The sequence below is a fragment of the Miscanthus floridulus genome, chromosome 6 (assembly GCF_019320115.1).
Source record: "Miscanthus floridulus cultivar M001 chromosome 6, ASM1932011v1, whole genome shotgun sequence".
NCBI classification, from domain to species: Eukaryota; Viridiplantae; Streptophyta; class Magnoliopsida; order Poales; family Poaceae; genus Miscanthus; species Miscanthus floridulus.
In genome coordinates, this window is record NC_089585.1 from 37,168,233 (window position 1) to 37,183,228 (window position 14,996).

Sequence of the window (14,996 nt, forward strand, 5' to 3'; positions counted from 1 at the left end):
TAAGGACTTGTTTAGTGCATCTAGTCATTTCTATCATGTCCTAGACTCATTCATGAAAATCAAATGAATTTGATGCTTGTGTGGTACCACTATTGCTTGTATGCTTGAAATGATCTAGTGGTAGCATACGCCATGTTTGTGGGTTTGTAAACCTAGTGCTTAATCTAGAAAATGAGCTATGAGTGTTTAATTCAACATGGTGTATGATAACCTTCTTTTGGAGGTGTGAAGAAGCTTGCCCTTGGATCAAACTGAGTTAAATATCTTTTACAAGTGATCTAGACTGAACCAAATTGAGAAAATGATCCTTATCTAAAATTTGAGCTTGCCTTTTATGCTAATTGTTGACAAAGGGGGAGAGAAATTCACAAAGATAGTAAGATAGGGGGAGCAAATAAATGAAATGACATTGTAAGGGGATCAATCAAAATTGTACACAAGTAGGGGGAGCAAGCTCATAAACTTGTATGTTCCATTTGAATGTGCATTTCATATATTTGCTTGCATGGCACAAGTTTTAAATTTCAATATCCATGCTTGTGTGGTGTATGCTTGTTGTAGGCTTGAATGATGAAATGAAAAACTAGCATGCATAGGTTAAGTAACTAGACTTATGTTCATTTTATGAAAACTAGACCCTTGCTTCTAATGTTGATTTCATGGGGTATTTTAGTTTTTGTGTATGTCTAGTTACTAATGATGCTAAGGATGGTATATTGGTGCACTCCGATTGGTATCACGCTTCAAAGGTCCATCTCTTATACCTTAGCATCATTTTGTAGACATTGACTCCTACATTTCCTATCTAAACATATGTGCAAGCTACAATCCAAACTCTTAGCACATATGTAGGAGGAGCAATTGCTACCATATGAGATTCATAAAACTTGTCTATATCCTTTTACACATGGTAAATATGCTTGGGCAAGCAACATGGATTCAATTTAAATTCAATTCATATCTTTGAGTAAGGGTTGTCATCAATTACTAAAAAGGGGGAGATTGAAAGCTCTAGTTTGGTTTTGGTGAATTGATGAAACCCTAAGTACTAACCTAGTTTATCAAAGTGATTATGAGATAGGTAGCACTACTTCAAGTGGTGAAGCAAATGAAGATCATGACTTGATGATGGTGATCCCATGGTGATGATCAAGTGCTTGAACTTGGAAAAGAAGTAAGAGAAAAACAAAAATCTCAAGGCAAAGGTGAAATTGGTAGGAGCTTTTTGGCTTAGTGATCGAGACACTTAGCGAGTGTGATCACATTTAGGATTGATAGCCATACAATTAAGAGGGGTGAAACTCGTATCGAAATACGGTTATCAAAGTGCCACTAGATGTTCTAACTCTTTGCATATGCATTTAGGATCTAGTGGAGTGCTAACACACTTGAAAACATTTGTGAAAATATGCTAACACATGTGCATGAGGTGATACACTTGGTGGTTGGCACATTTGAGCAAGGGTAAAGAAGATAGAGTTGAAGAGGAGTTGATTACGCTGGTCATGGGGTGACTGGATGCGTTTGACATGCGTACTAGACACGTTCGGTACTGTCTCAGGCGGCAGTGTTCCTAACATGTCTAGACGTGTCCGATATCGATACCGAACGCGTCTGGTATTCTGGCCAGGCGTGGGCAGAGTTGCCAAGGTGACCAGACTCTGGCTCGTAGCAGTGACCGAACGCTAAGCAATCACTGTTTAGCGTCAGGTCATGGTGACGTGGGGCGTGGGTGTTGGTCTAGAGAGGACCGGACATAGGGGCACATCCAGTTGGCCACACCAAATGTGTTCGGTCGCAGTTGAGCGGCTCTAGGAGCTCTTTGGACTCGACTAGATGCTGCCCCTCATGCGTCCGGTCATCCACACCGCACATGTCCAGTTGCAGTTAAGCGGCTCTGGGAGCTCTCTGGACTCGGCCGGACGCTACCCCTACTGCGTCCGGTTGGCCACGTGGTGGTCAAGCAGTGACCGGACACAACAACTGAACGCGTTCGGTCGTCCCGCAGTCAGCCCAATAATTGAGCCAATGGCTCTATTGTTTGGGGGTGTCTATAAATATCATTTGGTCGGCTCTAGCTCACCCTCTTGGCCATTTGCATTGACATAGCAACCTTGTGAGCTTAGCCAAAGCCCTCTCACTCATCTCCATCATTGATTTATCATCTTTGTGAGATTAGGAGAGAATCTAAGTGCATTGCTTGAGTGATTGCATCTAGAGGCACTTGGTGTTTGTGTTTCACTGTGGGATTCACTTGTTACTCTTGGTGGTTGCCGCCACCTAGATGGCTTGGAGCAGTTAGGATCATCGAGCGAAGGTTGGTGATTGTCTTCGGCTCCGATCGCAGTGATTGTGAGGGGTCTTGTGCCTTCCCTGATGGAGCGCTGAAAGGTAACTCTAGTGGATTACTCATGTCATTGAGTTACCTCACTTGTGGATAGGTTCTTGCGGTGTCCAATTGTGTGGATGAGGTTCATGCAACACCTCTTAGTAGCTGAACCACCAAGTGTTGGTCGACAAAACGGGGATTAGCGTACCGGCAAGCACGTGAACCTCGGGAGAAAAATTGGTTGTCTCTTGCCCTTTGGTGTTCTCCCAATGATTGAATTGGTATTCATCTTGTGATTGGTTCACTCCTTATATGGCGGTATAATCACCCTACTCACTTATTTATATTCTCGCAAACTAGTTGTAGCAAGCTCTTTAGTGCAGCTAGAATTGAGAGCTTACTTTGTAGTTTAAGTTCATCTAGTGGAGCTCTTTAGTGTAGCAAGTGTGAGAGCTCTTAGTGAGTAGTGACTTAGCAAATTATGTGTCTAGTGACCATAGTTACTAGAATTGTTGGATAGGTGGCTTGCAACCCTTGTAGAGCTAGAGCAAGTTTGCATTTCGCTATTTGTCATACTAATCAAATTGCTCTAGTTGATTTGTAGATTTTTAAATAGGCTATTCACCCCCTCTAGCCATATTAGGACCTTACAATAGCACAACTACAATGCGTTAATCCGAGACTGAGATGAGCGGGCAGATAGTTCTAATCCCGCTATGAGTGCAATGTTTGTCGTGATGAAGATGTTTTATACTCGTCAGGATACCCAGGACTTCTAGCAAGAGTCCTATACCACTTGCATGGATAGGCTCATGAGGGCCAAAACTGCACAACGTAAGTTGAGGAAGCGTGTTCACAAGCACAAAAAGGCTGCAAGTGAGGCTCATTGGGACTCCGATCAAGCTTACGTAGCATTGGGAAATCTCCACACTTAGATGAAACAGGTCGATCAGCAGAGAGCTATCGCCCAAGAGGCAAGAGCTGATGATCAGGCTGTGCTAGTAGGACTGCAGGAGCAGTTGGAGGCCGCTCACACTAAGGCACTCACCGCTATGTGCTAGTGGATCCAAGCAAACACCCGTGCAGCAATGTTAGAAGCAGCATGAAACAATGCCGAAGCCTTAGCCGCACAGCAGGGCTGAGTCAAAAGGGACTTGCGCCAGCAGCTTGCACATACCCAGAATGTGGTGGTTGATCTTCAGCATGAGGTGCATTATCTAAACAACCAACTACACCTGCTCCTTGATGAGGAAGAAGAAGATCTAGAGATGTTAGTTGAAGATGACGGTTGGGAGGATTATTTATGTGAGGTTTATCCTACTTTTTATGAAAAATGGTAGGTCTTGCAAATCTCGAGACAAGATTTCTATAAGGGGGAGGGGCTATAACACCCTAGTGTTAAGCATTGTATTTGACACTTGTATTTCATGAGCACAAGCATCATCCATTCATTCATGAGCATGAGCATATGAAATTTCATTTCATTCTTTATACATTATCACATGTGATGTTGACTATATATATGCATATGCTTGTAATCATGTATGACCAATGTATGAAATGGTTGTGAGGTCATGAAAACACCTTAGACACATCTAGGATGGTAAATGGAACAATGTTTGTATTCATGACATGGACCAATTTTGCTTCTAAGTGTTGGTTTACTTTGAAATGCCTTTTACATGATGCTAGTTTGACCAAAGTTGAACAGTAGCTTAGAGTGTTTGCATGGCTATGTGTCCTAAATAAAAATTGTAGTTCTTGTCATGGGTAACAAACTTTATTTAAGGGTCATGAGCTGAATCAGTGCCTAACATGGTCAAAAAACAGCTCCAAGATAGCAAGGAAATGTTATTTCTAGACTTAGAAATTTTGCTAAGTCCCAAATGTTGATTTCGGTTCCAAGGTACCTCACTTTAGAGCTTTATAGTTTGAAAACAATTGCGAATTAGACAAAACTTTTTTAAGTAATCTTGTAGTACTCACGTAGCTCTACAAATTTTATTAAGGAAGTTTTAGCTAAATCACCACGGATTAGAAGGACTTATTGCTTGAACTTGCTTCGTCAGCCAGGTTCAGTGGTGTCTGAACCGGCGCCGCGCGCACGTCATGGCTGACCAGCATCAGGCCACGACCACCATGTGGAGGCCATCTACCGATGTCGGGCCCACGCGTTAGGCCGGGGCGGGCAGCAAAATTGTGTGACGCCGCTACTCTCTCTTAGTCGCCCTCACTCTCTCTGCCTCTCTCTCGCTCCCGCTCTCGCCGCGCCTGTGTGAAACTAAGAGTCATCGCCATTGCCACCAAGCTCGCTGCCACCACAACACCACCGTCCACTACATCTCGCCCATAGCTCCGCCATCATCTCCTCCACCTCCCCAAACCACCTATGCCACCATCCGAGCTCAGGTGAGGCCACAGTTCGAGTTCGCCGTTGCCTGCGCCATGGCTGGAGCACCGCCAAGCTCGCGCTCGCCGTGGCCATGCTCCACCGAGCCATCTCGATCACTCTCTTTCCTCATTAGGGTTAGCATAGGGTCATGTCCTACTCACGCCGCTGGGCGTTGAGCCAATGTCGTCCTCGTCGGAGCAGAACGCTGTCGTGCCGCCATTGCGCTCGCGCCGCCGTGCTGCCATTCATGCGGTTGTGCCTCACTAATGCCTTCACAAGCTCCAATCCAAACCCTAGGTCTCCACTAGATCCCTCTAGAGGTGTAGCCGCGCCCATTTGAGCTTGCCGTGGCCGAAAACGACCGGAGTGCCACTGCGCGTCGCCATAGAGCTAGCTCCGGCGAGCCTCTGGGCCAACCAAGGGCTCCCGTAGATGTGCGTGGGAATGGGGAACACAGCGGTGGTGACCTCGTCGCCGGTGACCTCGCCGTCGGCGAGACCTCGTCGCCGGTGACCTCGCCGTCGGCGAGTTCTCGCCGGTCAAAGCGCCACCCTTCTTCGGTCTCACTGACGTGTGGGGTCGGTTGACTTCCGGAGCCCACGCATCAGTCATAGCGGGGTGTATGGACTGGGTGTACCTAGCAGCAGTCCCTGAGTGAATTTGATTTTCTTTATTTGTTTTCACAGATTTTGTAGCAAAGTTGCAAAAATTATATCTTGAGCTAGGAGTATCCAAATGGGGTGAATCAAATTTTGTTGGATTCATCTTGAAGTGTTTAGAGTATGAAATCTACTGTTTAGAGTATTTTTCTAGGAGAATTAAATTAAGCAAGATAAGTGCTTTTAAAATAGTTTCTATCTTGTAAATTGCATAACTTTAGCCAGGAAGGTGATAAAATTATGATTCTAATTTTTATGGTCTTGTGTTCACATGCTCTAGCTAGAAAAAATATTAAACCTACAGTAAGCATACTTGAAATATGGTCTTCCTATTTAATCTTAATTAAATGCTAGTTTCTAGTGAAAATAAATAGGGTAAAAATACATAACATATGATCATGCAAATTTTTATATAGTATTCTTATGCTAGAATGAAAGTAAAAAAATATGAAATCTGTTGCTTGACACTTTTCACTAGGCTAAACTATTTTTTGCTAAACTAAGCATATGTAGCTTGTCATTTTTGTAGAGGTGGTTATACTTATCCAAATGGCACAAAAATAATACAGTAGACTATTAGGGTCATTTGTAGTCTACTATAATTTTCTCAAATTTTATTGAGCACTAGAAATATTTACTCTGTAAATCACCTTATTATTTGAGGAAATTAATAAATGAATATAAATAAATTAGTTAGGCTTAACCATGATGTTTTCTGTGGTGTGTGTGATGCATATAATCTGTTGATACTATTAGTGAGGCTTAGAAGTATTTTTTTATAGGCAACTAGTTAATTATTATTTTATAATTTAACTAGATGACTACATGTGTAGTTTCTGTTGCGGTGATAATTTTATGATGATAATGGTCTTTTCTGTAAAGATGGTTAATAACAAAGTTGTAGATAACTTACTTATATACCTTATGTTAAATTTTCATAGTCATAGGCCATATGGTTTAAGAATTATGGCTGTTAGAAGTCTGCTGTTAGAAATGCTTGCTTTTTGGACAGATCTAAAAGATTGAATTGTTGGACCTAGATAACTATTGAATCACTTTGAGATGATTAAAACAAAGTGGTAGCTAAATTTCATAAGCTTTCTAGAAAGTCCACAACTATATGAATTAGATGTGTATAACTCCCGTTATAGTCAAAACAATTGGCTGCTTCCTTGTAGTCTAGATAATGATCTACATAAGTGTTTGTTTAGTTACTAGAGAAGAGATATGCACCTACTTGCTAAAAGAAAATGTAACTTGTTATCACCTTAAGGCAATGTTGTTGAGAACACTTAGGAGGATGCATTTCATTCTATGCTACTTGTCATTATATATGCATCCATGATATCTTATTCCGTGCTCATGCATATAGGATCATCCGAGATGATCACTTTTTTGGAATTCAATGAAGAAGAGGAACATCAGGAGGCACCTGAGGCCGTAGCTCTAGAAGGAGAGGAGAAAACTCTTGAAGACTTACCCGAGTGCCTGGATCATCGACCAACTTCTTTTCTCAAAGACAAGCCCCGGAGCATTTTAAGCCTCCCATGTTTTACAAAATATCTCTTGAGTCCTTTATGTTTGATACATTAGGTTATAAGAGTTGAATTGGAAACAGTTGATGCATAAGAACTACCTCGTCCAGATAAATATACCTTTAACCCTGTGTAGGTCTAGGATCGAATATATGCTTAGCCATGCTTAGACCGGTAGAAGTCGGGTGATTTCCTGTCACCTGCGGGATATAGGTGGATATCGGAGCACGGTTGGCTATATTTGCTATCGTGAAAAAGAACCATGGGGTAATATAACTAGAGGTCGGATGGAGTCTATAGTAGGTTGGCTCATGTGATTCCGTTTGTGCCAATTAAGGATTGTACCGTTGTTGGAACTTCTGTTGAGATTAAACCCATGCCTCTCACTTAGCTGGCCGGATAACTCGTTCTGACCGTGAAGCCGAGTAGCTCAACTCAGGTCGGACCCCATTCTGTAAGAGTGCGCACTCTGGATGATAGTAAGGATGTGCGGGGAGCCAGACGTGAGCCCAAGGGCAGGCCGAGCCTGAACGTCCTGGCAGCTGGTCGTCCCTAATTGTGCGGTGCTGATCGAACCCACGAAATGTGGCCCTGAGTTGTACGAAAGGTGACCTAAGGTGACCGTTGATCTGGTCCGCCTAAGTTGTGTTAGGAATAAATTTCTAGCTAGTTGAAATCGATTTGAATCGCTGTCTCTCCCAGATAGTAAGAAACTTGGCTAGCTCCAACATCGTAGTAACTGAATTATGGAATGATGGTAATGATGAACATGGAATTATTACACCGGATATGGTTACTATTGCTATGCTACTAAATGATATACCACATGTTTGGCACAGGTTAGTTGCTAACTAGAGATGATTAGCTATAATTAACTTGATGACTGAATTATAAAAGGTATAGTTGAATTAGTGGCTTTTTATACAAAATATTGTCAAGTTAGCTTCACTTATAAAGCCTTGCATGATCCTTGGAGTCACTTTATTTTTTGTTTATGACGGGTAAGTCTAGCTGAGTACCTTCTTGTACTCAGGGTTTATTTCCCATTGATGCAGATAATACGATGTATTGGTTTCAAATTCTATTTGCTTCCGCTACTATTTTACCTGAACTTGGTTTATAATAATTTTTAATCGTACTCTGATGTATAGAATTGTAATTGTGAACTTTATGTAACGTATGACATGTATGTTGAATCATGTACGATCTTGGTTGTATATTGATGGTTAATCGAGACCCTTCGTGATACTCGACGGACTACCGGGTTTATATAGACTCATATCATATATGACAGTGCGACCTCTTACGAACTGCTATTGTACTTGTGCTCTTATAAATTAGACGGTTCTGCTACATACTACATACAGTTGGTTCAATAACATTCTTCTACTCCAAAAAGTCCAAATACACTAGTAGGTAATAAATTGATTTCGCTTGACCCTGTAATGAACTAATCGTAATACTTGATCATTGTTCTAACTCAAACAAGAATATTTTTGCCAAACGAAATAAAATCAACCAGCAAGCATGTGAATGAAACAACCATAAAGCTTTCAGTACGATAGCAGTTGTAACACAACTGCAAATTAATTAGCTACAGCAGTTGATAACTGTTTAAATCGCTAACATCTAAATGACAAATTCCCATAACCTTGTAACACCAAGGTGTACCAGAACCCAAAGTCTATCTTTGGCAACAAAAAAGCTGCAGATCCGCTGATATGCGTAAGCAGCCTCACAAAAAATTCCACCAAGCAAAATGGTGTGCCTCCCGCTTCGGCTAGACCCTAGTTCACAGTCAGGAGCTTGATGACGGATGCAGTCCCGATGCGGTGCAGGGCCACAACGGACTCACCGGTGTTGCATAGCCCCATCGCCTTCGCATTTTCAATGGCAAAACCAAGAGCTTCTTCAGTGGCTTCGCTGTCAAAGGCCTTGGCAGTGCCGGCACTCAGCATTGGGATGACACCTCTCACAATGAGGCTGTGCCTTGCCGGCCCCTCGTCACTGCAGGTCCAGTCGAACGAGTCTGTCTTCAGCTCAGGAACCACAACGGACAGAATCGGCAAGGATGGCCTATACTTGGCCACAAGCCTAGCAGTTGTTCCTCCCCTGGTCAGGACCAAGATAAGTACTGCCTTGGCAGAGTTTGCTGTTCGAACAGCTGATGATGCAAGGCTCTCCAATGGGCTCATTGGAATTGGAGCTGAAGCCATGATTGATTTGAAAACAGCAGCATGGTCTACGCAAGACTCTGCTTGTAGGCAGATCTTGGACATAGTCTGCACCGCCAGCTCTGGATAAGCCCCAGCAGCAGTCTCACCACTGAGCATGACACAGTCCGTGCCATCAAGAACTGCGTTTGCAACATCGGTTGCTTCTGCCCGAGTAGGGCGAGGAGACTTGATCATAGATTCCAACATCTGGGTTGCAGTCACAACAGGCTTGCCTTGAATATTGCACTTGAAAATCATCACCTTCTGTGCAAAGAAAATCTTCTCTATAGGAATTTCCATCCCTAAATCACCTCTTGCCACCATAAAAGCATCAGAGTTTGCCAGGATATCATCAAAGTTAGCTACTCCCTCTTGATTCTCAACCTGCATATTCAAATCAATTATTATAACCTTGAATTCGGAAATCTACTAGCTTGAAACCCAAAAGAGAATGCCATAACCATACCTTTGACATCAGCATTATGGACTTGGCATGCTCACCAAGTACCTTCCTAACCTCCACAAGATCCGAACCCTTCCGAACAAATGACAAGGCAATCATGTCAATCTTGTTTGGAACACCCCACTTAAGGATGTCCTCCTTGTCCTTGTCTGTGAGTGTGGGGAGATCAACAATAACTCCTGGAAGATTAACATTCTTCCTCTCACCAAGCATCCAAGTGTTCTCACAACGGCAGCGAACCAAGCCTTGTTCTTTATCGCTGTGAAGCACAGTAAGAGTGATGGTACCATCAGCACACAATATCACACTGCCTGGCTTCAGATCCACAAGCTTCTTGTAGCTCATCGATATCATTTTCTCATCACCCTTAATGCTGTAGTCTGTGGAAATTGTGATTTCTTGACCTTTTTTCAACTGAATAGGCTTCCCATCTTTCAAAAATCCAGTTCGAATCTCTGGACCCTGCAATATATATCAGGACATGCAATGAATATGAGGCCAGTATACATTTGCATAGCACAATTATGCAAAGGTTTCCAGTACTGTTTCTACACACAGGGGATAATCCATAAGTCATACAGCTAATGAAATATAAAAATGGCCGTCATGTTTCCATTTCATATCATCAAACTGCTTACACTAAGATGTGCATACATGGAAAATTACTATTGAATATATCATAATAGAATGTGCAGATTATTTGCAGGAAGTTGAGTTCAAGATGTCTATTCCAACTAAGAAAGAAAGGAAGACCACAAACTATATTTCAAACCACCCAGACATGCATACTGCAATTTTCAGCTTCCAAATACAAGGATGGCACATCCTGACGCTTTTTATGTATCAGGACATATCTATGTAATTTGGATTTGATAGGGAGGCATATCATATCGAACACAAGCAAACATTTTGGCATGACTACTTCTAGCGGCTGTTGCTTGGGATTCCTAGGAAACCTGCCTGGCACAGGCGGCGCTCCCAGACGGACAATTTCATCGGCCTGGGGTCATGATCGCTGCCTGGCAGGTCCCAACCAAACAGCCCCCTCACTACACGTATTTGTGGTACTGTTCATGGCTGAAGTTTGATCATAGTCTTTACTTCACAAATCCATGGAGTTTGAACGCACAGTCAGTAAGATGAGTAAAACAAATCCATGGAGTAGCAGTAGAGGGTAATTACATAACATTTAAGGCAAAGTCAAAAAATGCTGCTTAATCTTTTATAAGTTGTACTATGTCAGGTTTGTAAAGTGTAAAGACGTGCATTTTGGGTTCAAAGCTACAGGCTAGCAAATAGGGCCATTTGGTTGGAGCAGAATGAGGGAATGCAAGTTGGGATTGCTTGGCTGGTCATAGGAGGTAATGTGCACTCAGTTCAGATGCTGTCAGTACACAAATTTCTTCCCATCTAAATTACTGGGCTAATATTATGCCTGATTGAAATTGATATAAATTGGGTGCTGCAGATGCATGGTTTGAGTTCAGGGCTGAATAGACAAACAGTATGCCAATACTAAGATGTTCTAAGATAATAATAATGCAAAGAATATGACAAGTGTAAGTAAGGATACCAAGCAAAGGGTCTCACTAGTTGACAGCTATTTACATTGGTCCAAGGGATATTTACAGTATGAATTTCAACTGATATGCTGTATTTATTACCATTTTCCGTGCCTGAATAACAAATACGAAATAAGACCTCAAGGTTTTGCAGGTTCGATCTGTTCCGGGTTTCATGTAGGAATCAGGCAACTAGCTGAGGTCGTCTTCCCTCAAGATGACAAACAAACAGAAAATTTTCCCTCAAGGTAACCTAAACACAAAGGGAGCTAGATAATACCTGACAAGACTAGGCCAGGTTACGTACTGATTGTGATTACTAATATGTTTGTCTGCCCTGCTGACCATGATTGATGCTCACATAGATCCAGTGTGGCTTGATGGTTGTGATCATTGGGTAGAATAGGGGAGCAAGTATGGATGGTGGATTGAGATGTTTTGGTTGATTCATGGATGCTACAAGGTTGAAAGCATAGGGACAGTATAGGGTGTAAAAGAAAATTAACGAAGATACCAACATGCCTTCATCAAGCTCAAGAGAACTTAACAAACCACAATTGAAGATAGAAACAGGATGTCTATTTTAATCACCCACAGACGTCTCGATCACAAGATTTGGTGGAAGTTCAGTTTGAGTTTCTCACCAGCTAAACTATCCTTTTGTGCTTCATGATAGCTGGACTAGCTTATGCAAACTACCCAACCAAACATGTGACTAACTCGCTATCATTATAAAAGATTCTATATCACAAAGCCTAAATTGATTTTACAAGCATGTTTCCATCTGAGATATGGCGAGCAATTATACAAGAATCACTGAGTGAACAAGTTTGTTTTTATATAGAAACAGTAAAAGTTCATTGCGTATTGTCTTTTCGAGAAATTGCCCATTACTGAATGATATAGTCAAGGGCCTCGGCCATGGTACCAGATTTCAAATCAAGTAATGGCAAACTGAGACCTACAGATTGACTTAAATCATTTTCTGTGAATCAGTATGGTTTTGTTTCATATGATGCTTATTTCATATCATTGTGAATGGTCAGAAAATTAAATTAGCATAGAAAAATTTATAGAGCACAGTTGAACCACAACTAAATTATCTCTTTAGATAACTAAAAAAATTCACAAATTACAGAAGAATATCAGGAAAAAAACAAAGAAAAAGCAGAAAAAGAAGACCAAGTATTGAATAATTCTGAATTTCCCCCTTTCCTAACACCATTTCATTTATCAATTAATCACATTTACGTTTTCTTCCATCATCTGAATTAATAAAAGATCAAAAAATCTCGAAACAATATTGTGATTGTTCATTTTTCATTATCACTTTCAGACAGTTACTGTAACAGTACCAGACTTTAGCAACCCAAACCAAAAACTGAGCAGAACAGAACAAAAATCAGTTAAGACTGATGAAACACATAAAGGACAAGTGGCCGTGGATGAGGCCCACAGCCAATGGTGAATGGAAATGGACAACAAGAAGCCAAAGTACGAGTTTTCCATCCAATTGCGAAATTCGCATGCGAGCCAAGCCACATGCTGGTTGCTGGACATTAATGCCTAGATCTTCAGAGATTGAACTTTGAAGTACTAATTGCCAATTGGTCGTCCACAGTTGGCAGCTGACAACCAAATTAACCTGTAGTGCTAGTGCTAAAGCAAGTACTAGCAGGCACAAGCAGCCAGTTGCTTTTCGGGTTCGGGCAACAGGAATGGTCGGGGATTTCCGCCCCAGGAATCAAGAACAAGCAACAGTAGGCAGAAACGTCCAAAAGAACGTCGGCGCCGACATAAGGAAGTAGAGATCGCATCTAGCGTCATCAGATCCCTAAAAGTTGACCAGGGGAAACGAAATTGTGATCTAAAACGGTCACAGGAACCAAAATGGAAACCCCCTAAAAAAACGTAAGTGGAGCAGGCGGCATAGCAAGTTAAGGAAGCAACACCGTATAATCACAGATCGCGAAGGGTAGCACGAGGCCCCGCGAGGATTGAGAAGGAAGGTAAGAGAAGGGAAGGACCGGACCTTGGTGTCGAGCATAACGGCGCAGAGGATCCCGGTGAGCTCCATGGCGGCGCGCAGGTTGTCGAGCGTCTCCTGGTGGTACTCGTGGGAGCCGTGGGAGAAGTTGAAGCGCGCGACGCACATGCCGGCGCGCAGCAGGCGCGAGATCATCTCGACGGACCGCGACGCCGGGCCGAGCGTGCAGACGATCTTGGTCTTGGGCCGGCGCCGCGCCACGGGCTCCTCCCCCCACGCCGCCGTGTCGCCGCCCGCCGCCATCGCTAGATCTGCGCGAGCAAGGAGAGGAGAGGCAGGTGCTGGAACGCGTGGGATTCGTTTGGCTGCTGCCTCGCCCCCTTCCCCCCTTTGTCTCGCTTTTGGACTGCGCGTTGTTCTTGCTCTCCAAGAATGGGGGCGTCGGTCGAGGAGACTGCTGGAAGGAGATTCTTCGTCTGCGGCGGAGATTTGTACAGAATGGAGGGAGGGATGGAAAGCGAGAGGCACTGAGGGGACGAGTGGGCCCGCCTGGCCGCGTGTCTGCTAGGGACGGTCAACCAAAACCTACTGCGGTCAAAACCATGGGGGCAGTGCACAGTTCGAAGTCTGACGGCATGTTTGGTTCTGAGGCAAAGGATTGCCGTACGACTCTTGCTGGTTGGCCCTAACTAAATTAGGGTAACAAGGTATCTTTTTTGTTTTGTTAGGCCCTGTTTAGTTACATCAAATTTCTAACTTTGACACTATAAAAAAGAAAATTTCCCGTCACATCAAACTTGCAGTACATGTATGGAGTACTAAATGTTGACGAAATAAAAAACTAATTACATAGTTTGGTTGTATTTTACGAGACGAACGTTTTGAGCCTAATTAGTCAACGATTGGACAATTATCACCAAACAAAAACAAAACAACACTGTAGGTACAGTATATGTACAGTGCATTTTGCGGCGCCGGTTCCGCCGAACTAAACGTGGCCTTAGCTCAAATGCTCAGGTCCCAAAACAAGCTAGCCTCTTAACCAAACAGCTATCTTTTTCTATTTTCTATTTTTTATCTTTAAACAAGATGATACTCTCTCGCTCAAAATAAATCACCCCCTCGTATTTTGATGAGTCAGCTGATCTCAACTTTAGCTAGATACTAGATATATACATAAAATAGTATAAAAAATATATCTCTAAATATGTTATTACAAAAACATATGATATGATATAACTAATCTAATGATATTTATTCGGTATTATAAATATTAGTATCTTTTTGTATATGTTTGGATGGTTGTCTTCTCGAAATGCGAGACAAAGAGTTATTTTGGGACGAAAGGAGTATATCTCAAATCCCACGAATCAACTAACTCGAGGTAATGAGAATCTAGATTCCGGATATGTTTGGTATATTTGTCCAGTTCGCTAGCCGTAGCTCCCTGAGCAAGGTTGGTCTTGCTAACATGTGCAAGCTGATTTACATCTCCCGCTGAAATAAGATAAAACCTTCCCTGCACATGTCTGGTGTAAGCTTGTTTTAGAATTTAGATCCAAACAGCTATTCCTCTTTGTCTTCTTGCTTAGCTTTGATGAGGCAAGCCTGGACAAAGAAACGAACATCCTCTTAGACTGGCCACAATGTGGGCTTTTGCCGGTGCCAAGAAAGGAGAGAGAGCGTTCAAGCACCGATGCTTAACGCTGTGGCCAGTGCCTAGTTTCAAAAAATCTTAGCATCGGGGTATATTCGTTCCACGGTGTCTGAAACATAAAAAATTCAATCCCGAACTACGAGGAAGGTGAGAGGAGCACGCCGTCCGCTAGAATGGAGAAGGATGCGATTTTTTT

The 14,996-nt window shown here is 42.5% G+C and overlaps 1 protein-coding gene across 1 annotated transcript; it reads right to left on the bottom strand.

Moving 5' to 3' along the window:
• Positions 1–8,449: 8,449 nt before the first annotated feature.
• On the bottom strand, positions 8,450–13,619 carry LOC136455937 (pyruvate kinase, cytosolic isozyme-like). The gene is made up of 3 exons (XM_066455663.1): positions 13,189–13,619; positions 9,598–10,056; positions 8,450–9,515 (listed from the first exon to the last, which is right to left on the bottom strand). The coding sequence occupies exons 1-3, from the start codon at positions 13,444–13,446 to the stop codon at positions 8,703–8,705; spliced, it is 1,530 nt and encodes a 509-aa protein (XP_066311760.1). The 5' UTR covers positions 13,447–13,619; the 3' UTR covers positions 8,450–8,702.
• Positions 13,620–14,996: the final 1,377 nt, after the last annotated feature.